A 27,212-nucleotide genomic window follows, 5' to 3' on the forward strand; every position below is an offset into this window, starting at 1 on the left:
ACCCAAATGCTTGGGACTACGTGACAGCTCTCAAGTCTACAATGAACGCTTGCAAACGGCGGGGGAGGAGGAGGGAGGACAAACAGGACTATCCCAAAAACAGGAGGAAAGAAGAAGAGCTCTCTGCATCTTACTTAGGAACCGTTCAGGACCCCGCGCTTGTGTCCTGGGGCGCTTCCCCGCTTCCTCTCTTGTCCTAGCCTCATGCACCAGCCTTTTGCCCTGGCGAGGTTTCCTTTCTCCTAGGGATGCCCTTTGTGACTTAAGTGAGTTTTGCAACAAGGTACGGTGCCTCTGCTTTTCTCCCTCTCCCCCCCTCCATTCCTTTGCATGGTGGTCGTCCTGCTGTTGCAGCGAAGCGCGGCTCCTGTTCATGTTTTAAGGGGTTCCCCCCCGGTTCTTCTGCATCTGCAGCCGCGAGAAGCAGTGCCTGTCTGCTGGTTGCTTAAGATGTTATAATTGCTGGTTTTTATGCGGAATTTGCCATGATGACGATAATGATAAGGAGTAGATTGCTCTGAATTTGTGCCAGTCTCCATTAAGGAGGATCAGAACTCGGGACTCCCACAAACTGCCACACACGCAGCCAGTCTCGTTATGTAATCCCTGAGATCAACTGTTAACCAGGCTTGGCTATTCTTTTGAGGCAGATATTAAATGCTTAAACCGAAAAGGAGACCCCACAGAATGCAGGAGATCTGGTTTGATCATGGGAGGCAGAGGCCAGTTAAGCTGGGATCCAAAGCATGGTTTAACGGCTCTTTACTTGCAGGTAAACGTGTTTAGGGTTGGGCTGCTGAAGGCAGGGTTGCTTTGTCGTGCAGACAGACTGACGTGTCTTATGCATGCATGTGGGTAAACCCCGCAGGTTCCCATGAGGACATGTGGCATAAATAGCCCTCGTTATTAAGGGAACCAGGGCAGGTCGTTCTGCTCCATATTTCCGAACGTATGATGAGTTTGTGCACCAAATTATGTTTGCATTACGGATGGGTTTTCCCCAGAGGTATCCATTGCATCTATCGCTCAGTTGGTCCAGGTATCTCTTAACCTTGGCTATTGCTGGCCAGAGGTAAAAGAGACTTGGCCAGGGAACAGCAGATGATATTGGTTGTAGCAAACAGGCAGGTACCAGCAGCCCTGGTACCCTGGGAACGTTTATATTCCAGTGGGGGCGGGTGTAATTCTTCACTTAGGTACCTCCCACGTGCTAAATAAATGCCGGCAAGCAATGAGTTGTCATAAATGACTCTTACCACCAACCAACGTTCCAAGATGATGGAGACTGCTGAACTGTACTAGATCTTCCCCCTTCGTAAGGTGGGGGGGGGGATGCGAGATTCTGAAATTAAGGGCATCAGACGTTTTCTGTGGCAGAAGGGATACCTGGGAATTGTAGCCATTGGTAGCATCAGCTCGAAACGCACATAATAGAGAACCCTTTTAAAGGCAGAAGTGAAGGGCAATTGCTAGCCTGGTGCTCTGAACCCTTGGGAGAGAAAGCAGCTGCTGTAAAAACATGCCAAACTGAGTGGCGGGCATTTAGTGAACTCCCAGAGATGTCTTCTTGATTTGCATTTTTCACATTCTACATTTCGAAAGGAAGCTGTGCTATCCATATGGGAGAGGATTTGCCAAGTTCCTTATAGTCACTGAGCAAGGCAAAGTTGTATATATCTGAGGTGGTGCGCACACACACACTTCTGCATCTTCCTGACTCACCTGTGTCACCCTGTGTCTCATTCATGCAGTGCTCCTGCCACAATGTCTGAAAACCATCTCCTTTCTCTCTCTCTCTCTCTCTCTCTCTCAGCTCCAGAGAGACATATTATGGCTATCCAATTAAATATTTGTCTTGGTTTCATGGCAAGAGAAGCACGTTGTTGCCATTGTCTATATCGTACAATAAAAACATGCCACGCTGGAGCTAATCACTGATAGGACACGAAACATATTGCGTTGTGATCGCCTTTCCATGTCAGATAAGTTGACTGCAGGCACTTAGTGCCCTTTAGTCAGTTCTGCAGTATTGAAGGATCAAAAACTTCCCCCTTTCAAAAGCGAAAGAGGTAGGGCTGTCAGCTGAGCAGTCAAGACGTCCCTCTTTCTCAGTTTCTCATTGGTTCCAGGAAGCCTTGTTCAAAAAGAAGTATTGTTTATAAGAGGGCTGGAAGGCAATGTAAAGTAAAGGGCAACCACCATCTCGCTTCTTCTCGTGCTTTTTTCTGTTTCAGGCAGGTGAAAAGCAGAGGCATCTGCCTCCTCTTCTTGGATGCAAATATAAGAAAGCGATCCAGCAACGTTTGGCGTGAGGCTCGGCTTAGCAGCATATAAACCACACACCAAAGAAAATCGACACAAAGAGACCTACAAATGAAGTGTGAAAATTGCACCAAAAAGGTGAGTCGGTCATTTCCTTATATAATTCTAAGGTTGCACATGTGCAGAGAAGTAGGTGCCCTTGAACTGTGTGTGACTTGTTCCTGAGTAAACATGCCTAGTGCTGGGCTTTGCAGTTGTAATCCTGTGTACTCTTAACTTGGGGAAAGCCCCACAGAACCCAGTGAGACATATTTCCAAGTGTGCAGTCAAAGGATTCCAGCAAGTTTCACAGACTACTTGGATGTAAGGGTTTTGTTTTGGATTCCTCACCTTTTGCTTTATCTAAAAAGCAAAACCTTATTACTAGGCTGCGATGAGGAGTTCTATCACGTCACCTGTCCCGACTCTCAAATAAATTAAGATTCCCTTCTAAATTAAGGCAGTCCTTCTACATACAAAGGGAGTTGGGAAAGTCACAATATTTTTATTTTTTTTAAAGTATCAGTACTATTGAAAATACAAAAACAGGTATATATCGTTACTGTTGACATGTTCTAGTAAGAAATAAGAGTCCATTTTTCAATCAAGTTGTTTGCCTCACAATTTCAATGAAATATGTCAGTTAGTCTGTCCATTTCAGAATTTTAAGCAATCACCCTCTTATCTGCAGGAGAAAAGGTGTTTCCAGTGTCAGTCCTACACTATCTTAGCAGCCAGCCGTGCTGTATTATAATAAGTTTTTAACAGTATTTTAGGCTATTTCATTACTATTTCTGTGCCCATTTTGCTGATTCTTTCCAAATCGCCTTCTTAGTTACTTTATTATCAGTTAGCTTTGACAGGGCTGAGTGTTCAGATTCCTAGATATACACTTATGTGCTGGCTTTGCATTTTGTGCCTTTGCATTTTGCCCCGGGGCCTCTCGAGAACCAAACTTGCTCACAAACAGTACCTCTGTGTATGTATGGCTTAACTTTGAAAATATGTACTGTTCACGCAGGAGCTCGATAGGGCAGCCTACTTTGCACCACCTTCCCTATCTTGTGCAGCCACCTTCGGAGGACAAATACCCCTTTTCGGAAAGCTATGCCTTAAGTGTTTAGAGTGTTTTTATCACCCAGGAATAATAACTTATACTTTGCAGAGGGGGTAACTATATTGGTTTGTTGCAGCAAAACAAACAAGAAGGCACATTAAAGATTTGCATTTATTATGGACTGGAGAAGATTGTCATAATAATAATTTTGCTGGCTTAAAGTACGCCAAGAGTCTTTTCTCTTTCAACACAGAATTTGTTACTATTATTATTCAGGACTGTCAACCTGTCTGAGTTCTCTGCTTCTCTGTTTTCACTCATTTCCACTTTGACTTGCACCTAGACTTCTAATTAGACTGGTCTCTTTTCCTCTGTCTTTTCTCCCTTCCCTCCCCCGCCCCCGCTTGACACCCTCTCTGTTGAGATTAGGGGCACAGGCTTATCTTTTTTTCTTTTCTTTTTTACTTATGTAAAGCACCCTAAATAACCACAACAATAATCAGACATGTAAACTTCTACCTGTCATTTGGTCTAAGCATACAGTGGAACCTCAGTTGTCGAATGTAATCTGTTCCGGAAGACGGTTTGAGTTCCGAAATGTTTGACAACCAAGGCGCTAAGGGAGAATGTCAATTTCAATAGTGAAAATTCAAAAACATGCAGTGGAAGCCATTCTACTTCTGAGGCACGTTTGAAAACCAAAGCAATTACTTCTGAGTTTTTGGCGTTCGAAAACTGAAACATTTGGCTTCCGAGACACTCGAAAACCGAGGTTCCGCTGTACTGGGAAAATGTAGCTCCCACAAAATGAGGGTAGGCGTAGCAATGTTCCATCCCATCTTGTTCTGGGCAGCTGCTTTGATAAGTGATTTTGTTTGTTCGTTCCCAACTAAAGTCTATGATTTGTTTCAGGAATGTAGTAATAAACAGAGGAATGAAGACCGGCAAAATACACCAGCTGATGTTCTCAACTCAAATGATGAAAATGAAGAGGTAACACTTTTGGTTTAATTTTTAGCAATATAATCTAAATGTACATGTCTATTCAGAAGTGAGCACCCTTGGGTTTAATGGGCCTCACTCTCAAGTGTGTGAGGATAGGATCCAATATCATGTTGTTCCCAATCCTCTTAAACTTAGCCATGATGAGTTTTGTTGTCTTGGAGCTATTGTGGGTCCCCCCTGTTTCCTTGCACACTGCTGGTTTCTGGAAAACATTGTGTTTTTTGGTTAGATTGTGTGCTTATTAGAGTGTGCTTTACACTGTTGAAATGTTGCAACTGTTAACATCCCAATGATGAGATGATCCATAAGGCAAATGCACATTCCAAAATGTTTAGAGGATTTACGATTAAGGTTCCACATTTTGAGTTCCCTGAATAACACTTATGCTAGTTCGGGTTGATGGGAGTTGTAGTGCAAAACATCTGGATGGCACCAGGTTGGCAAAGGCTCACCTAAACCATCTAAGATGTCATTTCCTCAGCTCCTCGCACTAAATTAATTTGTAGAGCTTCATTGACAACAGTACTTGCTATTTTAAAAATAATAATAATAATTGAAACAATTCTCTATGTACAAAACAATCTGTTACATAAAGGAGGAGCTGCCATTCTTATCATCACAGGGTTACAAGCTATCCTTAATGCCAGAGGTGCCTCACTTCTGTATTCTTGAGGGCCAGCCGAACCCCACGCATTTGTCTAGGGGCTAGGAGTGTATTTTGCTGAGCAACTTGCCCCTGTCCCCATCTCCCAGAGTAGTCAGGCTCAGTATCTGCCACTTAGCTGTAAGGGCCTCACAGGTGTAGAGAAATCTGTACTTGGGCACAGAATGGTATTACTGACAAATACAAGAGCTATATAAAAATGCTAAGTATGGCTGCCTTGTATCTCTTGAAAATAGTATTATTTTACTTATGGGTAATATGCTTGAGTGACAGTGTGATGTGGAGATTCAAACCCTCACTTAGCCACAAAGCTTACTGAGTTATTTTGGACTGATCACTAAATCTAGGCCTAACCTACCTCACAGGGTTGTTGTGAAGGTTAAAGAGAAGAAAAAAACACAGTAACCTGAATTACAGGGCAGAGGGGACTCTGCCTTCTTCCTTTTTGTCCTGGCCTCATAGCAACTATTTTCAGAGAACTTTTTCAGAAGCCATGACTGACAGTGAGGACAGGAGTGTCAAGAAGAGGGGCTGGTTATGGATTTTATTATGGGCTCCTTTACCTTTTCTACCACAATTCAAGCATCACCCTCTAAGCTCCTACATATGTTGGCAAAGCCTTCCTTACCATTTTGAGAATAATTAAGCTAGCTCTGTCTTTGACTTACTGCTGTTTTTCCTTTTCAGAAAAGTGAATTCCATAAGTTGGCTAACGCTAAAATATTCCTTAGCGATTGCTTAGCTTGTGACAACTGCATAACATCGGATGAAGCAGTCCGAGTGTTCCAGCAGAATCAGAAAGAGCTCTTCCATGTACTGAACCTCAATAAGGTAAAAGGAATGGTGCTTGCAGGTACATGCGTATAAAGAAAACATGCAATCTTAACAGGGAAGATTTAAACAATTTCTTGTTCCCATGAATCCCCCCTTCCTGTTCCCAAGTTCTCTCGCTCCATGTCTTCTGCCTTTATTTCGAGACATTTTAATCCTCTGAGTTCTTTATTCCCAACCTTAAAGCACTTCTCACGTCTTCTCTACTTAACAGCCTCTCCTTTTACCTATTTACAAAACATCTCCTGCCTGTCTTCTCCTGTTTTAGTCCCCCCGCCCCCCAAAAAAGTGTTGTTCCCAACTAGATCACTGACTTCCTTTTTAAGTCTTAGAAATAGTATAATCCCTTCCTTTCCCCAGGCACATGGTCTGGGTGGCATTTTTCATTCTCTCCTTTTTCCTACCATAGATCCAGCTTGTTGCTCAGTCTCATTGGTTTCCATTTTCTAACCATCCCAACACCCACCTTTTTATCTGACTACTACAGTTCTTGTGAATTCTCTATATCTCATCTGGGTTATTGGGACATTATTGGTCTCAACCGTCTCTGATCTAAAATCTTTGGCTTCCATCATAAGTTCTGATGCCTTTCTTGTTTTTATTGTTCATTTCCTTCTCCTTTCTTCAGGTCTTGACACTGCTTCCCTCTCTCTTCTGGCATTCAGCTGCAGATAACTTAATATCCAGATATTTTCATTAATTGCTCCACCCAGTGCTTTTTTCCTAGAAAAAGTGGTGCCGGAACTCACCATGAACACCTTCCTCATTCTCTTAGAATGGCAATAGCACCCACCTGAGAGGTGCCGGAACTGAGTTCCTGTGAGTTCTAGCTGGAAAAAAAATGTCCTGGCTCTGCCTTACCTATCCTCTTTCTTTCTCTGCACCTTATTATCCTCTTCATTCTTATGGCAATCTTCTGAAACCGAGTGGACAGTATTCTTTACCCTTCTTGTGTTAGTGCAAGGACTTTGGGCTGCATAGTGGAACTTGTCCTCCCTCTCCTTGCCCTGTGTCAGCATCGCCTTTGAGCCAGTGCCACCAACTGGACTCATCCACTCAGCCCCGACTGGGCTAGGCGAGCTGGGTAGCACTTCCAGAGACCACTTTCTCCACAGAAACAGGTCAAAGTGCTGTGGACTCACAGCTTAGAGTTGTGAGCACCGGATTCACTTCCACGAAGAAGACAGTCGTCACACAGCAGAGTATAGCAGAGCATAAACGACTCGGAGAGCAGCTCTGTCGAATATCTTCTTTTATTCTATCTGCAACTATAATACACAACTATATACAGAGCTAAATGAGGTCTAAACGAAAAAAAACTGAACTGCACTGAGTGTCTGCAGCTGCTCTTAGCAGCAACCTTATCTATACACACAATCTCTAACACTCAGTCTCTCTCTCTCCAACACACTGACTGACTGACTGACTGACTGACTGACTGACTGACTGATGTTAGGCTGGAGCGGAATAAGTAGAGAGCAGAACACCGCCCCTCCTCTCTGGAAAATCACCAGACTCATCAGTAGATTCTTGGATATGGGAGGGGTGAAATCTCCTCACCCTGTCCCGTCCCCCCCACTACATCCCCTACATCTGTTCTAGATGTTCCCTCAACCCTTTGGAGCAGATTTGGTGAGGGTACATGCAGGGAGAGGAGGGGAAAATAGAAATACTTGCGCTAATTGATTAGATATTGCCCGATATTCACCACCACCTCCACTCCTTGCATTTTTGCTTTGACTGCTCTTTAACTTTGGTTCTTGTTCCTTTCTGACATCCAGACAGCTCTCCCTTGGTTATCATTTTTAAAAGGCCTATTCTCCTTCTCCAATTTCTCTGCTTGATCTTCTTTTTCTCCTTTTCTCTCCACGATCTCTTATTGTTTCTTATCCTTAAATGAAAGTCTGTGGCAGGTATTGCTTCATAGCTTAGGCTTTGTAGGTACTCTAAGTGTATACCTAAAAATAACAAATGTGTATACTTGAAAATATATGAACTATGCAAACACAACCAACACATTTTGCAGGCGCAGGTGTCATACAGGTGCCGTATTGACTGTGCCTTTCAATTAAATGTACCCCAAAAGTACTATCATTTTAAAAAGGATAATAATAATGAAGAATTAAATGCCCTATATATTTTGAGCAGACTGCAAACTTCAAGAGATTTTCTTATTCAGTTAAGACATGTGACAGACTAGATCCTTCCCCTTATTAAAAGCTCTGTTCTATGTAAGAGGGCAGCAATTTTTTAATAGATTCCTGAGACAGCACTTGTGACTTCTGTTCTCCGGCTGGTATTCTTTCCTGCTGCAGCAATAGTCCTCTTTATTTTAGTGTGATTTCATTTCCTAACGAGTTGTGGTTGGAGGAAGCACCATGTGGCTTTCCAGTCACAAAACTCACAGCTCTGTCTAGCTGTTTGCCTTTAGCTCTCTTAAGGTCAGAAGACAGAGGGTGCTTCCAGACAGGTGTTTATTATGGGATTAGCGCTGCTCATGCGTTCAAGGTTTTCGCAGCATCCGCATGATGATGTTGGCATCAAAATACTAGCCAAGATCCTTCACACTGGAGAGTGATGTATCTAGAGGGAAAGAGGGCATCATCAGTTCCATCACCAGGCCACTGCACTGTGTCTCCTCAGCTGTGTGAACTTGACTGCTATGTGCCCATTTCAGGTTTTAAGGCAAAGGGAGAGAGCCAGTTCTGAAGGGGTCCTTCAGCAAAGTAGCCTCTTCTAGGCCCCCTTCTACTTTGGTGGGCCTCTGGCTGCAGGCTTAACTGGTGGTGGTAGGAGCAGTAGCAACAGCAGACCTTCCGAGTGTCCCTTTTTCCTTCTCTGATTTAGAGAAGCCGCCGCTGCTTCTGATTTGATCCCGGAATGTCCCGCTTTTCCTTAGGATTTCCCTATTTTCATTGGATATATATTGGAGGGTATGGAATTATCCAACCCCCAAGCTGTCTGAAGGGAATCCTGTATAGCAGTGGTTTTCAACCAGTGTGCAGTGGCACCCTGGAGAGCCACTAACCTCTGTCCCTCTTTTTCCCCCTCCCTCCTCTAATGCCCTCTCATGTCTCTGCCTCCCAAAAACTTGTGTAGCTGTTTGTTGTAGCAGCCCTGCTGCCGTCACTGCTGCCTCCCAAGGTAAGGTCTTACATTCACCTTTGGTAAGGCTAGGGGCATCCTCTGCCCAGATCCCTGTGGGGCAGCGTGAGGAGGTACCTGTCGTTGGGGTGTGGTGTGGTGGGGACCTCAGAGATCAGGGGTGGCAGCAGCAGCTGCCCAGGGGACTCCCAAGGAGAGGGGAGAGAAAAGAGGAGAAGAGGCTGAGGGAACACTCCACAAGGGAGGGTGTTCAAAAAAGCATGAGAGACTGCCAAATCGGCAGGCAAGGGGTGACATAACTGGGCTCCTGAGCCCCACAGGGGTGCCATAGAAAGAAGGCAGTTGGTCAAGGGAGCCGTGGATTCAAAAAGGTTGAAAACCTCTGCATATAGGGAAGGTTTTTTAAAAAAAAGTTTAATGTTTTATAATGTTTTTATATATGTTGGAAGCTGCCCAGAGTGGCTGGGGAAACCTGATAAGATGTGCAGGATATAAATAGTAAAATTATCATTATGGAATGGGACATCCCTATTTTCATCGGAGAAATGTTGGAGGTTATGCAACGGTGAGGCTTACCTGGTGGTAGCTGGCCATTTGAACTTACCTGCAGTGCCTCCAATATAGCAGTGCTCCAGAGGCACCATGGGAAATCAAAATATCAGCCCACAGTGGGGAGCCGCCATTTGAATCTCACACAGTGCCCCAAAGCAACATTCTATTGGGGCATTATGGGAAATGAAAATGGCCGCTCACTGCTACCACCAGCAGTTTGGGAGAGAGATAGAAAGGAGACCAGTTGCTACTGTAACATTTGCACTGTTTCCCTGTGTGAAGAAACAATTTGCTATATTGTAGTAATTGCCAGTTAAGGTGTTCTTCCTCTTTTCTCCCCTTTCCTTAATATTGGAGGTGGGCGAAAGCAGTGCTTCTTCAGCACAGTACTCCATTTCCCACAAAGCAGGGTGTGGGTGGGAGAGGGAGACATGAGATGGAAAATTGCCCACTTCCTTGAAAGCTTTTTTGAAAAGCTGGATTAACCTGTGTCAGAGAGCAACTAATACAATGCAAGGAAGTCATCTGATGCAAAAACTATATCCTGAACTGTTGCTGTAATGCACCTGTATGTTTTGTTGTGTATTGTTTTCCAGAAATGTGATACCTCAAAACACAAAGTGTTGGCAGTGTCTATATGTCCTCAGTCCTTGCCTTATTTTGCTGCAAAATTCAGTCTTACTGTTACCGAAGCAGCCCAGAGGCTATGTGGTTTCCTCAAAAGTCTTGGTAGGTTTGTTATGGTGAGAAAAAAACAAAAAAAAAAGCCAAACACAGCGTTTTTCATTTTTTCATTTTGCTTCCTTGGCAAACTTTTACAGCATGTGTCAGCTTGGTAAAATATAGGATTGTGAAACAATTGAGCAAGGGATTCATGGATGGGTGTGTGACCTCAGTCATTAACACACTGTGATATAACAGGGCACTTAGGAGAGTGAAGAAAGGGTGAGAACAGAACATAGCAAGTTTTTTGTGGGTATTGCTTATAAACAGGGAATGTAAAAGTCTCCTATGCTGCAACTGAGTGAGGGATGTGGAAGGAAGCTATCTCTAGTGTGGAATTTAGAATCCGCACGAGATTCCTGTGCAGATCATCAACTAGTGCAGGGATGTACATTCAAGAACACAGGAAGCTGCCTTATATTGGGACAGACTATTGGTCTATCTAGTTCAGTATTTGGCTGCAGTTCTAAAGGGTTCCAGACAGGAGACATTGCCAGCCATGCCTGGTGATGCCAAAGATTGAACCTGGGACCTTCTGTGTGCAAAGCAAATCATCTACCATTAAGCTATGGCTCTTCTCCTAGAGGGAGAAACATCAGGATGGTATCTGCTGCCTCCACCCAACCACCTCATCAAACCTCCCTCAGTTCAAGAAGACATCTGCAAGGGGGCCTTGTATGCCTTTCTGTGAGATGCAGTCCTCCTCTGCTGCTGTGTTATAATTCTCCAGCACTGGTGCTTCAAACACCAGAAGGAGAGGGATTCCAGAGGTCAGGAATGAGCTTCTGCCTCTCATGCACCTTTGTGTTCTTGTGCATGATTCTCATGTCAACTCAGTACTTAAGGACCAGATCTGAGTAGTAGAGCAAGTGCTCTGTGTGCAGAAGGTCCCAGGTTCAGTGCCTTGCATCTCTGGTTGAATAGGTTCTCAGACCACAAATTATGGGAAAGAGCTATACAGTGGTACCTCTGGTTGCGAACGGGATCCATTCTGGAGGCCCGTTCGCAACATGAAAAGAGCACAACCTGAAGCGCTGTATCTGCCAGGTGCGCGGCGTGATTTGGCGCTTGTGTGCATGCACGAGTGGCGAAACCTGGAAGTAACCCTTTCTGGTACTTCCGGGTTGCCGCGGGACGTAACCTGAAAGAACATAACATGAAGCAAACGTAACATGAGGTATGACTGTAACTCTTTATTTTTAAATATGATAAAAAGGCTGGAGAACGTATAGAATTTATGCAAGGCAACAACATATCTATTTCAAAATGAACTGGTTTTTTTAAACAGTAACATGTTCTGAAAATTAATCTGGTGCTGTTTTATTGTTTGCCTTTCTTACCCGTTTCCCTCTAGGAGTGCATTATGTCTTTGACACTACAATAGCTGCTGATTTTAGTATTCTGGAGAGCCAGAAGGAGTTTGTGCAACGGTACCGCCATCAGAACCAAGAAGAGCACGCCATACCCATGTTTGCTTCAGCTTGCCCAGGTGAGAAAGGACGTCTTAGGCACATTGTTAAGTGTTACAGAACAGTGAATCCACCATCTGTCCCTAACCCTGTCAGGTTGAACTGGCCAGAGCAGAAGATGGGCTTGTTTGTTGGACAGGGTGGGAGTTCTTCCTTCTTTTTCACTATGCAGCTGCTCCACCTCCATAATAACTCATTTGAGGCCTTTTTGCTTGCTGCTGCTGGCCTGAAAAACACCACCACTATTACTATTATTGACATTTGTGTACCAGCCTAGTTCACGTTCCCATTTCATCTTCACAACAAATTTGCGGCGAAGGTTAGGCTAAGTGCAAGTGACTGGCCCAAGGTCACCCAGTGAGTTTCATGGCTGAGTGGGGATTTGAACCCTGCTCTCCCAGATCCTAGTCTGATACTCTAACCTGTCCTCCAGCCAGGTGCTCAGTCAGCCATTGGTAGCATTCTGCCAGCCAGAATATTCCTGGGGTCTCCACTATGGTAGAGCCCACTGGCTAAAACTCCATGTTAACTTGTGCCAACCTCCCGTCATCAATATAGGGCTAGAGCTCTTTTCAAGGGGTCACAGTTCAGATGGATGTTGTTTGGCTCATTTAGGCATGCTGAAGACACGGAGGTCTTGAAGCTTCATTTCTGCTTTTTTGAATCTACTGTCATTACAGAGGAGGCAGGTTTAGTCGTTGTCTGAGGACTATCCCTGCCTCCAGGTCTGGTCCTGACCAGATGGATACTAGAATCAGCAAGGGATACCCACATGACCTGAAGGTGCTGCTGTGCAATGCCAGGTCAATGATTCATAAGACCACTGCCATCCATGACCTGATCATGGATGGGGGATTTGACCTGGCATGTGTAACAGAGACTTGGTTGAATGAAGCGGATGGGCCTGTTCTTGCTGCTGCTTGTCCACCAGGTTTCTCTTACGCACAGCAACCCAGGCCTTGTGGGCGGGGAGGGGGGGTTGCAGTGATTTTTAGGAAGTCATTAGTTTGCACCAGGCGTCCTATTGGGAAGACCCAGTTCTCTGAGTGCATGTTCTGGAAGTTGGGCAATAGGGGCAGTACAGGATTCCTTTTGGTGTACCGACCTCCCCGCTGCACCAAGGATTCCCTGCCCGAGCTGCTTCAGGTCGTGGCGGATGTTCTCCTGGAGACACCTAGTTTGGTTGTCCTAGGGGATTTTAATATCCATGCCGACACGACCTTACAAGGGGCCGCTCGGGACTTCATGGAAAGCATGGCCTCCATGGGGCTGTCCCTGAATAAGTTTGGCCCAACCCACAGCCACGGACATGCCTTGGACCTGGTGTTTACCTCTACGGATGTTGGTGACCTGACACTAACTAAAAGTGAAACAAAAGAAGTGCCATGGTCAGATCACTTCCTGGTGCAACTGGACTTCTCCGCGACCCTTCCCCTCTGCAGGGAGGTGGGACCGATTCGGATGGTCCGCCCCCGCCACTTAATGGATCCAAATGGTTTCCAGAGAGTGGTAGGGGATGCTTTATCCCATGTTGATGGCCTTTCAGCTGATTCCCTGGTGGCCCGCTGGAATGTGGAGTTAACCAGGGCTATTGACTGTTTGGCTCCGAAGCGCCCTCTCCGATTGCATGGAGCCCGGAGAGCCCCGTGGTTTTCCACGGATCTGAGGGCAATGAAACAATCGTTGAGACGGCTAGAGCGCCGGTGGCGGATAACTCATTCTGAAGCTGACCGGACACAGGTTAGAGCTCAATGTCGAGCCTACCAAGTGGCGGTAGCGACGGCGAAGAAGACTTTCTTCACCGCCTCTATTGCATCTGCAGAAAACAGCAGCAGGAGACTTTTTCAGGTGGTCCGCAATTTAGCGGAACCACCTGCTACATCAGGGCCCAGTACGGGCCACATGATCTCCTGCAATGATTTTGCAAAGTTTTTTGCAGATAAAGTCGCTCAGATTCGGGAAGAGGTAGACGCCACCGTGGGAGCAGGGCCGGGGTGGGAGAGTGCTAGAGTCCTGTCTAGTCAAATTGCATGGGATCAATTCCAATCTGTTACCTCCGAGGATGTGGACAGGCTGCTTGGACGAGTGAAACCAACCACCTGTCTCCTGGATCCTTGCCCATCCTGGCTTATAAAAGCTAGCCGGGAAGGACTGGGCGATGGGCTTCGTGGGGTGGTGAATGCTTCCCTCCGTGAGGGAGCCTTCCCAGACCCGCTGAAAGAGGCGGTTATCAAACCACTTCTTAAAAAACCATCTTTAGATGCGGCCACGATGGCCAGCTATCGCCCAGTCTCAAATCTTCCATTCTTGGGCAAGGTGATTGAGCGAGTGGTTGCTGAACAACTCCAGGCACGCCTGGAAGAAGCGGACCATTTGGATCCCTTCCAGTCGGGATTCAGGCCTCATCATGGGACTGAAACTGCCTTGGTCGCACTGGTTGATGATCTCCGGCGGGCTAGGGACAAAGGTGAGAGCTGTTTCCTAGTTCTGCTGGATCTCTCAGCGGCGTTTGATACCATCGACCATAACATCCTTCTGGACCGTCTTGAGGGGCTGGGAGCTGGGGGCACTGTCCTACAGTGGTTCCGCTCCTTCCTCCTGGGCCGTGTTCAGAAAGTGGTGGTGGGGGATGAGTGTTCAGACCCCTGGGCTCTCACTTGTGGGGTGCCTCAGGGTTCTGTCCTCTCCCCCATGCTTTTCAACATTTACATGCAGCCGCTGGGAGAGATCATCAGGGGGTTTGGGCTGGGTGTTCATCAGTATGCGGATGATACCCAGCTCTACCTCTCTTTCAAATCAGAACCAGTGAAGGCGGTGAAGGTCCTGTGTGAGTGTCTGGAGGCGGTTGGAGGATGGATGGCGGCTAACAGATTGAGATTGAATCCTGACAAGACAGAAGTACTGTTTCTGGGGGACAGGAGGCGGGCAGGTGTGGAGGATTCCCTGGTCCTGAATGGGGTAACTGTGCCCCTGAAGGACCAGGTGCGCAGCCTGGGAGTCATTTTGGACTCACAGCTGTCCATGGAGGCACAGGTTAAATCCGTGTCCAGGGCAGCTGTGTACCAGCTCCATCTGGTACGCAGGCTGAGACCCTATCTGCCTGTGGACTGCCTCGCCAGAGTGGTGCATGCTCTGGTTATCTCCCGCTTGGATTACTGCAATGCACTCTACGTGGGGCTACCTTTGAAGGTGACCCGGAAACTACAACTAATCCAGAACGCAGCAGCCAGACTGGTGACAGGGAGCAGCCACCGAGACCATATAACACCGGTCTTGAAAGACCTACATTGGCTCCCAGTACGTTTCCGAGCACAATTCAAAGTGTTGGTGCTGACCTTTAAAGCCCTAAACGGCCTCGGTCCAGTATACCTGAAGGAGCGTCTCCACCCCCATCGTTCTACCCGGACACTGAGGTCCAGCACCAAGGGCCTTCTGGCGGTTCCCTCACTGCGAGAAGCCAAGTTACAGGGAACCAGGCAGAGGGCCTTTTCGGTAGTGGCGCCCTCCTTGTGGAATGCCCTCCCACCAGATGTCAAAGAGAACAACAACTACCAGACTTTTAGAAGACATCTGAAGGCAGCCCTGTTCAGGGATGCTTTTAATGTTTGATGTATCATAGTATTTTAATATTCTTTTGGAAGCCGCCCAGAGTGGCTGGGGAGGCCCAGCCAGATGGGCGGGGTATAAATAATAAATTATTATTATTATTATTACTTCTGTGTTCTGGGTCCCTGGATTATACTGTGGCCAGGAAAATCCCCTGTCTTTCCATTACGAAGCATGGGGCCAGTTTCACTTCTGCAGCCAGGAGGTGTGCAGCCCCAAACTCGTGACTGATAGAAAGTCTTGTGCTGCTGCTCCACTGTGCTTACGGTGCAATATATATCTCACCATCACCCCCACCCAAAAGCATATCTATTACTTGCATGTGTTGGTTTTACTGCAAGACAATCAGGGAGCATGACTATGTGTTCTGGTTTCCTGTCATCTTCCTAGGGCCTTCTTTTTTTAAAAAATAAAAATCTAAATTAGAAAGACTAGCACGATCTTGTCAACCCCCGATCAACACATATATACCATATCCATGATGTTGACATTGGCTCCTTGATTGCCATGGCAGCTCAACAAACAAATGTGCCATTATACAACACCGTAATAAAGACATCATTATGTAAACACGCCAGAAATCTAGTTCATCTGGAAGGAGGTTTGCATGTTAAAATGTTCCTTAATTCCGTCCGGGTCTCACTCTCCAGATGCAGATGAAATGTACTAATTTTCAGCAACATATATTTGCCTATCATGCCACAGGAAGCACCACACAGAAGGAAATACATTGACTCTACTCCACTCTAGGTATATTTTGAAATAAGGGGGAGCAGATAAAGGAATGAAAGGCAAAGACTGTAAATTACATCCTAATTTGCAGATCTGTCTGTGCATATATTTTTTCTTTTATGGTTCTGCATTAAGTTGCAGCTGGTGAGTGAAAGACCACTTGCCTACTTTGGAGCAGATAAACGGCAGTGTTTCAAGCACTGCTAAGAAATCCTGGTCATTTGAATGGGACCTATGCAAAAACAGCAAGTGAGTAATTGCCTGGAATAGTCAAAGCTTTATCATCCACATCACAAAAAGAAGTGGGTGATTCCTAAAAATCTGAGTGTCTTTGGGGGAAGATCCCACTCCTGCATGCATAGCACTGCTGTCTTTATTGTTAAGAATCCCTCTGAGTTAGTTAATATTTCCTTGTTACACAAAAACTAAGGTCACATCCACACCATGCAGAGCGCTTCTGTGCCATTCCAGCAGTCATGGCTTCCCCCAAAGAATCCTGGGAACTGTACAGTGGTACCTCGGGTTAAGTACTTAATTCATTCCAGAGGTCTGTTCTTAACCTGAAACTGTTCTTAACCTGAAGCACCACTTTAGCTAATGGGGCCTCCTGCTGCTGCTGCGCTGCCGGAGCACGATTTCTGTTCTCATCCTGAAGCAAAGTTCTTAACCCGAGGTACTATTTCTGGGTTAGCGGAGTCTGTAACCTGAAGCGTATGTAACCCGAGGTACCACAGTAGTTTGTTGGGGATGCTGGTAGTTGTTCAGAGACCTCTACAGAGCTGTATTTCCCAGCACCCTTAAGAAACTGCAGTTCCCAGGAATCTTTGGGCAAAGCCATGACTGTTAAAGAGGTATAACAGTGCTTCGAATGAATGGATTGTGGTCTTAGATTGCGACTTCCATGCTGAATCTCCCCTCTCCTCTTTCACTCGCAGTTTGTCTGTGTGTGACTGTGCCTATAGCAGCAGTGTGGGGCTATGGGCAAAAGCAGGAGGGCTCTGGTTCCAGCAAGTCCTCTGCACTCCAGCTTCCCTGCAACTGGATTTTTCAAGTTCAGCTCTTTAGTCAATGACTGTGCAGAAAGGTCCTAGGCTAGGCGTTTGTGTGGGGAGCAGATAAAAGTCTCCTGGGGCCCCGAGGCTCATGCTCCAAGTCTATTTGCATATCTAAACAATGACTAAGGCAGACTGCGAGGCTGGAGTTAATTGACTGAACTCTGTCTGTTTTTCTTCCTGAAAAATAGATACGTGGAGGTCAACCAACCTATGAAATGACTCATGCTATAAACAGGAAAGCTTAGCTTTGGCTCATTAAACTCCACCAAGGTTTGTTAGATTATAAAACACGTTATAATAAGGCACAGAGGGTTTTTTAAAGAAAAAAGAAAGAACCCAGCTTCATTGGCATAGCACCAAGATGAGTCGTGCTGCAAATGGCAGGACCTGATAGTGCACTGATGGAGACCTGTGGTCTAAAATGACACCAGCCAGAAAACAATTGTCTGAATTCATCTCACCCTTGTTCAGGGGTTTGTGTGCGTCTTAACATACAGCTATATATCTAGACATGTCAGAGGTCAAGGAATTCATTTGCCTGTAGATATGGGAGGCTGCAGCCGAAAAGGACTAGGATGAGGGATAAGGAAAGCAGAGTGTGGTGCTCAGATAAGCTGCTGCTGACTGTTAATCGTAGCTTTCACAGCACCCATCTCTGACCTGGTCTCCTCCTGATGTTCTGGATTTCAGCTCCCATCAGATCCAGCCAGTGCTGTCACATGAGGGGGATGGCTCCATTGGTGGATAGATTCTCCCTTCCACAAAATGTTAATGTTCAATAATCCAGCAGTGAACAGGTTCCAGCTGCCATGTTAGCCTTGCCATGAATTCCCAGAAGTTAAGCCATTCTGGAGCTGGGTGGGAGGTGGCTGCACCATAGAAACACAGCTGAAACCACTCAGCTGTGCCACTTTTTAAAGGTACAAAATTGTTTGTTTGTTTTTTAAGGTAGACCCTGGGCAGTTATCATGGTGGGTCCTTCTGGGGCACTGGAGCCCCATCATCTGCCTGACCCTACTTTGCTGTGTTCTGGTAATAGGAGATGCCACCATTAATGAGACAACCAAACCTGCACTCTCTGTTCCATCATGGTGTCCTGTGGCAATGGCAGCACCAGACTGCAGAGAGACAAGATAGGAAAATGTTAGCCTGGCTCTTGTGCAATAGGGACAAATGCTTTCCACCCACTTTTCAGATAGAGAGCAATGCAATTGATAGATCTGATTGGCTATGTCATGCTGTTGCATCATGTTCACTATGTGGTCCCTGATTATGTGGAATCTTGCAGTGAAGGAAGAAGAGGCCCTAAGAATTGGTACCAAAGGAGCAGTGGATCAAATCTATAAACAGGCATGGGGGAAATGTGAAAGATCACATTTCTGGGGGACTTGCCACTCCTCTTGTAAACAAATTTTTCACTCCAGAGTGTTTGCAGATAAAATTTAGCACAGCCCTAATCCTGTCACTCTGTGGCCATTGAGGACAAAAGGCCACTAGGGGCCAGGAAAGACCATGTAGTTTACACATCCTCCAGAAGCAGGTGGGGCACAGGGGCAAAGGCTGGGGCACTTAAGAGGAGGAACCAGAGGACTGCTGCTGCCGCCCCCCAAATATCTGCTGCCTGGAGCTTTTGCCTCACTTTGTCCAATGATAGAGCAAAACATAGCAGCTCTTTTGCATGGGATGTACTCCAAGAATAGCTGGTACAGTCCACACCTCACCCCAGTAGTGTACAGTGGTACCTCTAGTTACAAACGCTTCTGGTTACGAACTCTGCTAACCCAAAAGTAGCTGCTCCTGGTTGTGAACTTTGCCCCAGGATGCGAATGGAAATCGCGCACCAGAGGCCCCATTAGCAAAAGTGCACCTCAGGATAAGAACGGTTTCAGCTTAAGAACGGACCTCCGGAATGAATTAAGTTTGTAACCAGAGGTACCACTGTTCCCCAATAAGCATCCACAATTGATTTGGGGTGGAGGCATACCTCATTTCCCCCCACAATAGTCCTCACAAAATATGAGCAGACAAAGGCTCAGATCCAGGGACACCTTGCTTATGTAGGAAAGCACTTCTGCCCTTGCAGTTTTTTTGTCCCCAGGGTTCAAATTGGGCAAACCGGATGCACTTAACACTGTACTTCAAACGTTGACATTTGTACATGTTTTTATATACTGAGGTTCTATCATGGGGTGGGTGGGGAGTGAGATTTGAAGTCCTTCTTAAAAGTGAACAAGGCTATGTAATGACATTGGAGATAAAAAGTTATGGAAAGCAAAAAAGATTACATTCCACGAACCTCATTATCAGGTCAGCATAATAAAGTGAGTCAAGTGAGGAATTTTCTAAAGCACTGGCTAAATGTTTAGTCAATAAGGGAGCTCATGTTATCATTCCTCCATTTTTCATTATTTATCCTGCTTTGACTGATGAAGTTTCTGCTATAATTCTTAACCTTTCCTTCTTTTGGTTCTGCTCCCTTAATTCTAGGCTGGATCCAGTATGCCGAGAGAGTCCTCTCTAGTCTAGTGACGCCACACATTTGTACTGCAAAGTCACCACAGCAGATCATGGGCTCCCTTGTCAAAGGTTATTTTGCCAGGCAGCAGGTAACTTAACTATTCCTGGTATTCTCTGGACTGATAGGTGTGGCATTGCATGTGTTGTGTGACGGGTGTCACAGCTTCAGCAGCTGGCTCCTCCAGAGTGCTTGGCCTCCTCCAAACTGTGCAACATACTCCAGGCCCCCTCAGTCTTGGGGGCCTCCTGGCGCCCCTGGTTGTGGCACCCACACTATGTTCTCTGAACTAGCCCTCTGTTGTTGAGCAGGTGAGAACCTTATAGGAGAAGGTGTTGTTAGTTCCTGTTTTGCCACTGAGCAGCTGCTTGGAGTCACAGGACTCTGTTTACATTCCTGGGATTCCATACTATTGGAAGTCTCACGGGAAGGGAGACGGGGTGTGATGTTAGTGGTTTCCTTGTTCCTTTGTTCAGTTGCTCTCTGCTTTCATAGAGAGAGGATGTGTTTTCTGTCTGCGTAGCTTAGAAATAAAACTCTTTGCAATGTAGCCCAAACCTCTCGTCTCTTTCCTGTGCTGGAAACTCTGCTGACTCAGGGAACATGCCTTGGAGCCTCATCAAAGGCTCAGGTCGTTAAACACGTCGGGAGGCGATTCCGAAGGCTCGGCTCAGAGGAAGATGAGGCTTTATCAGCTAGGCCGAGCGGAGATTCCGACAGGCATCCAACAGGCATCCCAGACCATGTGCGGCCTTCAAGGTCAAAACCAGCACCATGGATTTAGCCTGCAAACTGACTGGAAAAGCAAAGGAACTGACATAAAACTGGGTTATAAGTGTCCTATGAGCGACCTTATGCAAAAGCGGTGCCACCGCATTCCGGATCAGCTGACTTTTCTAGAGGTGCTTTGATATAGTTTTTCCAGTTTCACTTCCACTAGCAAAAGCAGGCTTTTTATTATAAAAAAATCCAGTTTGAGGAAGTTGTGCTCTGAAGTGTTAATCTGTGAAATGCATGGGATATTTGCTTGATTCTGTTTTTTTAAAAAGGCAATGTTGCACTTCAAAGAAAAAGGTAGAATAACCTTTGGTTAACCTACAAAATAAGGGAAAGGAGAGTGTGTTAATAATCCTCATCGGTTACATCATTGAGGCCACAGATACAAAAACCAAATATCTATACCAAGATGGCCCAGATTCTGTACTAAGAAGTCAGCAATCAACTTGTGACATACCACTGTACATTCACACAGCCCTGCTATAGGTGCCTGTGAATACCCCCTTAACCAGTTGAAACATGGTTATGACAAGAGTCTCAGATAAGTTAGCGAGGAGGCAGAATTGCATTTTCCCACTGATAAATTGTTTTATTAATGGGAGCATGTGATTTCTCCACAACAGATATGCTGGCTGAGAGAAAAGACAGTTGGGGTATTCCTATAGCAGCTGAGTAACAGCTGTATGAGGAAACAGTATTCTGGGAAGGCACACAAAGTTCCAATCTAATATGTCCAAACTGTGTGAATAGCATCCTGGAAAGGTGTTTTTAATCCAGTGTGTCCCCAAATGCTTTTTGCTTTTCTTTCAATATGTTTGTTTTCTTAATCCATCAGAATCTGACCCCTGATAAAATTTTCCACATAATTGTGGCACCTTGCTATGACAAGAAGCTAGAAGCCTTGCGAGAAGATTTCCACACCCCTCTGTACAATTCTCAAGATGTTGATTGTGTTTTGACGTCAGGTAGGCATCTTGCATCCAACATGCTCCTGTTGCTATTTTATTCAGGTTTTTTCCTCTCTTTTTTTTTACACAGGCAATGAAATTAAAACCAAACAGAGCCACCTCCACAGCTAGAGCAGGGTGTTTGGGGAGGGAGCTGAGAGGCACCAGGGGAAATATGGGGAGGAATGCCCCTGTTGTGGAAAAAATGTGGTAGGTCTTTGTAGAAAACGAGATGCTGGACTAGATGGGCTTTTGGTCAGATCCAGTTGAGTTCTTCTTATGTCCTTAGCTAATATATCAGAGCAGATCTAGAATGTCTGGAGTGTCACATTTACTGCCTCTAGAAAACTGATTCTCCCCCACATTCCTGGTTGTATCTCTGTGGGCTTAAGCATATTTCCCCTCTACAGGTGAAGTGTTCCAGATAATGGAGCAGAGCAAAGTATCTTTGAGAGAAATAGCTGAGGTGGCCTTTGATACCCTGTAAGTAGCATTTGTGAGATGCTTTTGTTTTGCTGAAAACATCTTTACATTAGTTTAAATATATATGCATACATAAAATCATAGACACTTATCACATTTTTTGACAGGCTATAATTTTGTGATCTTGGAAGGAGGACACATGGCAAAGTGGTTTTCTTCAGCCTGTTATTGTAAAAAGGCTGTGTATCCGCAGAGCCAGCTCCAGGTTTTTTTTGTGGCCCTGGTCACGTTGACTTGGGTGACTCTGTCTCCTACTGCCAACCACCCCCTGTCATTTGGGCTCCCCACCTACAGTGCTGCAGCAATTCTCTTCCCTCTCTGTGGTTTAGTAATATACTTAAATGGTTTTAGTTCTTGGCTGGTAACCACTAGAGCACAGATATACACCCATTAAGCTCTGTTGTGGGATCTCCATTTCTTCAAGGTGAGCCTGCTCTTCACCTTCTTGCTTTCCTCCCTTATTTTATGAGGTTTGATGGGGTAAAGGAGGCCGAGTTAATCCGTCATGATGGAAGGAAGTCTGATGGTTACCTGGAGCACATATTTAAATATGCTGCCAAGGAGCTCTTTGATACCGAAGTGAAGGATGTCGTATACAAAGCGTTAAAGTAAGTTGCACATCTGAATTAAGTTTATCAGAAAAGCTGATTCAGATAATTGGCACACTTGGCCTCTGCACATGTTGCATTGCAACAAAGGTAGCTTTTTACAACTTTTACACACAGCAGAAAATGATGTCCTGTCCTGGTGCGTGGACCACTAAGGGTGTATCACATGTCAGGGGAAGACCTTCCTATTTAACCTAGGCATTTAAACATTTATATATACAGTGGTACCTCTGGTTAAGTACTTAATTCATTCCGGAGGTTCATACTTAACCTGAAACTGTTCTTAACCTGAAGCACCACTTTAGCTAATGGGGCCTCCTGCTGCTGCCGCGCCGCACAGAGCACAATTTCTGTTCTCATCCTGAAGCAAAGTTCTTAACCTGAAGCACTATTTCTGGGTTAGCGGAGTCTATAACCTGAAGCGTATGTAACCCGTGGTACCACCGTACTGTTGAACCATCAATGGTGTCAGCCATCAGTGGGCAACCCTGTTATCAAGGGCCCTGCAGTCCAATCGTGGCTATGTTCCAGGCCGGAAAAAGGCGGCCTTTTCCCCAGATAAAAAGTATTCCTGACCATCAAGGCCAGACGTAGCTATGCGAAGTCCACCCTTTTCATCCACATACCTGCGGCGACCCCCCTCTCTGTGTGGAAGACCCAGCCAAGAATTTCCAGTTGTCCCCCAAACTAATGCTGCAGACAGTAGCATAGAGCATCTTCTCTGTGTGCCTTTTCAGAAACAAAGACTTCCAGGAGGTCACATTGGAAAAGGATGGCGAGACGGTGCTACGCTTTGCAGCTGCGTATGGCTTTCGAAACATTCAGAATATGGTCCTGAAGTTGAAAAAGGGGAAGTGCTCCTACCACTTCATAGAAGTTTTGGCCTGTCCTGGAGGTAACAACAAATCTTAAGAGATTAGCCCCCCCCCCCCCATCCCTGCAGGTGTACAATAGACAGATTAAGGTTCTAGCTTCTGTCCTTGGTTTTGGATGGATTGCAGGTTTTTCAAAGACCCTGCTCAAAGTGAAAACGCTGCATTCTATCTTCAGCTGGGACCTGTAACAAAGCGTGGCAGTGTGGAGTGTTCCTGTCCAGCCAGCCAGTTGAACCCTTTCTCAAGATACTCCAATGTCCCCCTCTCCAATTCTTAATATTCTATAGTCACTGAGCATGCTCAGTCCTGGTTGGACCCTTTGTTTTGTTTTTTGCACCCTTAGGGTTTCCTCCCCCCTAAATATTTTTGGGCAAACTTTGGACTCCCCACCCCCTCTCATTTCTCAGTAGCCCTGGTTTGGCCACAGAGCAGTCTTAACTGAGCACCAGATTTTGCTATTCACGTATATTATGTTTCCTTTGCTACATGTTTTGTAGCTGTTCATTTTTTAAAAAATATCTAGAATTCTATTTTACTCAGCATTTGGGCTGCTGTGTGCAGTGCCACTAAGTGGACACAGCGTTGTGTGGTGGCCTCATTTATGGCAAAGCAATAAAAGAACAGCATCTGATATACTCCAATACTAAATTTCCACTGGGTTTTGGTGTTGGAAAATGTAGAAAGGTGGTTGATCAGTGTTCCCCATTTGTAATGGTAGATGATTTGTGGCAGCTGGTTTGGCATGATTTTAATACTGGACTTCTTACATTGTGCTTTGTAGGATTTTATCATTATAACAATAAGTTTAAGTGTGTGAACAGTCCTGAGGGTTATTTACTGTGAAGGGTGGTACAGAAATGTATTGAATAAATAAATAAATTTATAATAAATACTGTATTTACTTGAATATAATGCTCACCTTTTTTGGCCAAATTACATTGTGAAAATTAAGGTGTGCATTAGATTCGATGGCACATTTACACTCACCAGCAAATATTTTTTTGGTTTCAAGGTTCTGAAAACTGAGGTGCGCATTAGATTCAAGTAAATACGGTAAATGGGAAGAGATGGAAAAGAGGAGAAGAGGGAAACTGCTTTAGGGAAACCTAACCATTGTCATTATTAAATCAGTAAAGCTTAGTTTCTCCAAAAAGTGTGCTAAAGGTATAAAAGGCTGGAATGAACAATGTCTGTTGCTGGTTTGTAGACATGATGGGAAGTGAGACCCTGCCTTCCTTCCCCACCCACCTACTACACCTGCCTCACCTGCGACATCATTAGACACCCACCCAAGGGTGTCATGCTCAAATAAAGGCCTATGTGCATAAAGTCCAATATACATGGGCTCGGATCATATGGTCGATTCCTGAATTTTATTTGGGCTATACAGCACAATCTGAGACTGTGCGTATTGGATCTTGGGTGCAAACCCCCTTTGAACATGACACCCTCATGTGGACATTCAGGGATGCCAGAAGTGCAGGTAGACCTAATGCATGGCCAAGGAAGGAACCCTCTTGCTCCCCACCATGCCAGACCAGAGACGGCTGTTGTCTGATCCAGGCCGATGTGTTTCTCTACCTAAGCAAGCCAATTCTCTCTCCCGGCTTTGGCCTTCCACTCTTAGGGTGCTTAAATGGAAAGGGTCAGGCTCAGACTGAAGACGGAAAACCAGACAAAGCCCTCCTCAGGCAGATGGAAGATGTCTACACCGCAGTTCCTGTCCGACTTCCTGAAACCAATAGGCAGGTGCAGAAGCTCTACCAGGAATGGCTGGATGGGATGGACTCCATGAAGGTCCAGGAATCATTACATACAAAATACAGCACGGAAAAGCCAGCTGCCAACAATTTGGATATCAAATGGTGACCAATCAAAGGACAAGACTTGCAGTAGGTTTGTTGTACATAGAGTGCCGGCAGCTATTCTATGCAACTGGAGACGGAGGTACTGCTTAAATATGTGAACATTACAAAGAACTGGAACTGCCTTTGTTCTCCACTGGAATTGTGTAGAGTTCAATTGTTGCTTGAGTCTGTGTATATTTGGAATGTCTTTATTTAATCGGAGCCCGATACTGCCTGTGTGTGCGTCTGAGGACCTTTTAAGAGGCACAGCGAGTCTCTAAACTCCCAACAGAGGTACATAGGTATAGAATAAATTTACCAGAATCAGGGCATGTTGCAATGTGCTTTGATCCTGACACTTAGTACGCAAATCTCTATGCCAAGAATCCAGTGCCATGGATTTTACTGCTCTCAGAAAGGTGTTGTGTTAGGTTTACAGTTTATCTAAGGCTTTTTATCATTACCAAACATCATATGCTACCAAAATATGACAAAACAAACTAACCAGTGATGCCATTTCCTACCGCATCACCTCTGTTAACATTTACTACTTTGATGCCAGTCAGATTGGGTGGCACAAAGAAAGAAACTTTGCCCCCTACCAGTAATTAATTTCCTTTTTATCAGCTTTAATGTCATCTTGTATGATTCCTTTGAAAAAGTAGAAACTGCTTCCTGTTCTCTCATTTAATTGCCTTGCTTCTGTGGATATTTCTGGTCTGCTTTGGAGATAAAATAGGGATCCTGGTCATCTAGAAAGAGCAAGGCACATGGGTGGCTGAAGATGGTAGCAGTCATGGGGGAAATTATCAATCCAGGTGGTCAAAAGGTAAGGCAGCAGGTTCATATAGGATCACTGGGCCAAAGTTGCAGAGGTGAGCAAGTCTAATCCAGTGGAACTAGAGATTAAGTTATTCAGACACAAAGGCAGCCAAGTCCAGTCCAGGAAGTTAATAAACTTTTTGGCACTCAAGCCTGCCTAATAGCAAAGTCCTATGTGACACCTAAGGCAAGGATGTTTCAGCAACTTCTTACACTGGTATTAAACCCACTCATTGGCAGATTCTGCTTAGGTCAGACCCTGATATCTGTCAAGACTAATCGGATTACACCCATGAGATTTCTTGATGAGTGACTAAGGCTGCCCTTATTTGGGATTCTCATTGAACTCAGTGTGACTTACTTCCTAGTAGACATGCATAGAACTGTGCTGTAAGTAACTACATAACTACCAAGCACTGCCAAAGTACAGGCTTTGAATAAATGGGGGAGACCAATGCATGATCACTGAAATATAATGGAGGCTGTACACCAGCAGTACTGGACGGATCATGCCACAAAACTGTAATTCTAAACAGTATCCTTATTCTGTTCTGGGGTACAATTTCCTCGCTTCCTGCAATATTATCCCACTTGGTTGCACTGTTCAAAAACAAAACAAAAGATGAGGTCTTTGTCTGTACTTCCATTATTTCTTTTATTTTATCAAATATTTCAACAATGATCGTCCCCCCCACCCGTCTCTTAAGTTTTTGCTATAGCTTTGGCTTCTTCCATAGCTCCTCCTTTGTTTAGTTTTCCAATCTTAACACACAAAAATACGGGTATGCTTTGTTGTAATTTTTACAGAGAAATGCAAATCTTTAATGACCATCATGCAAAAAACCCACACAAGCAAGATGAGACCTTAAGGCTCTGATCTGTGCATGGTAAAAATATAAACCTCTGATTAGAGGACATTGGTGCTTCACTCCTCTCAAAGTGTCTGTCTGAATTCTCAGCCTGCCTCCCAGGAAAGGCAATGAAATCCTTGAGCCTGGGAGACGCTGACTAGTAGAGAGGTGTGAGATATGTTGTCACAATAAATGGACTCAATATCTGACATGGGGCAGTCCTATGATTTGGACATTTGGGTCTCATCTCCTTTTGCAGCATAGAAGAGGTGTAATCTGTGTTCCGTGTGCATGGATTTGAATACATACATAAAATAAGATTGTATATATCTCAATCATCTTATAGTTGCGTCTGTATAAAAAGAATAAAATGAAGCTTAAAACTGG

At 45.1% G+C, this 27,212-nt stretch overlaps 1 protein-coding gene across 3 annotated transcripts; it reads left to right on the plus strand.

Moving 5' to 3' along the window:
- Positions 1–27,212, plus strand: NARF (nuclear prelamin A recognition factor). 3 transcript variants are annotated; one of them, XM_079966135.1, is made up of 12 exons: positions 1–283; positions 2,235–2,400; positions 4,271–4,351; positions 5,715–5,858; positions 10,112–10,244; positions 11,593–11,727; positions 19,588–19,706; positions 21,228–21,357; positions 21,750–21,822; positions 22,293–22,430; positions 23,168–23,325; positions 24,933–27,212. In XM_079966135.1, exons 2-12 carry the CDS (start codon positions 2,374–2,376, stop codon positions 25,172–25,174), a joined length of 1,380 nt encoding a protein of 459 aa, XP_079822261.1. In that variant the 5' UTR covers positions 1–283; positions 2,235–2,373; the 3' UTR covers positions 25,175–27,212. The 3 variants fall into 3 exon arrangements, with proteins under 3 accessions (XP_079822261.1, XP_079822263.1, XP_079822262.1); XM_079966137.1 differs by having other exon boundaries at positions 1–266; XM_079966136.1 differs by lacking the exon at positions 1–283 and adding an exon at positions 417–772.

This window comes from Podarcis cretensis (genome assembly GCF_951804945.1).
Source record: "Podarcis cretensis genome assembly, chromosome: 2".
Lineage (NCBI taxonomy): Eukaryota > Metazoa > Chordata > Lepidosauria > Squamata > Lacertidae > Podarcis > Podarcis cretensis.

What these genes read in the sequence shown, in the direction of transcription:
- NARF (XM_079966135.1), top strand. Translation starts at nt 2,374, where the DNA reads ATGAAGTGTGAAAATTGCACCAAAAAG. An exon ending in ATGTACTGAACCTCAATAAG is followed by an intron (nt 5,859 to 10,111) that starts GTAAAAGGAATG and finishes ATTGTTTTCCAG; the next exon opens with AAATGTGATACCTCAAAACA. An exon ending in GTTTGCTTCAGCTTGCCCAG is followed by an intron (nt 11,728 to 19,587) that starts GTGAGAAAGGAC and finishes CCTTAATTCTAG; the next exon opens with GCTGGATCCAGTATGCCGAG.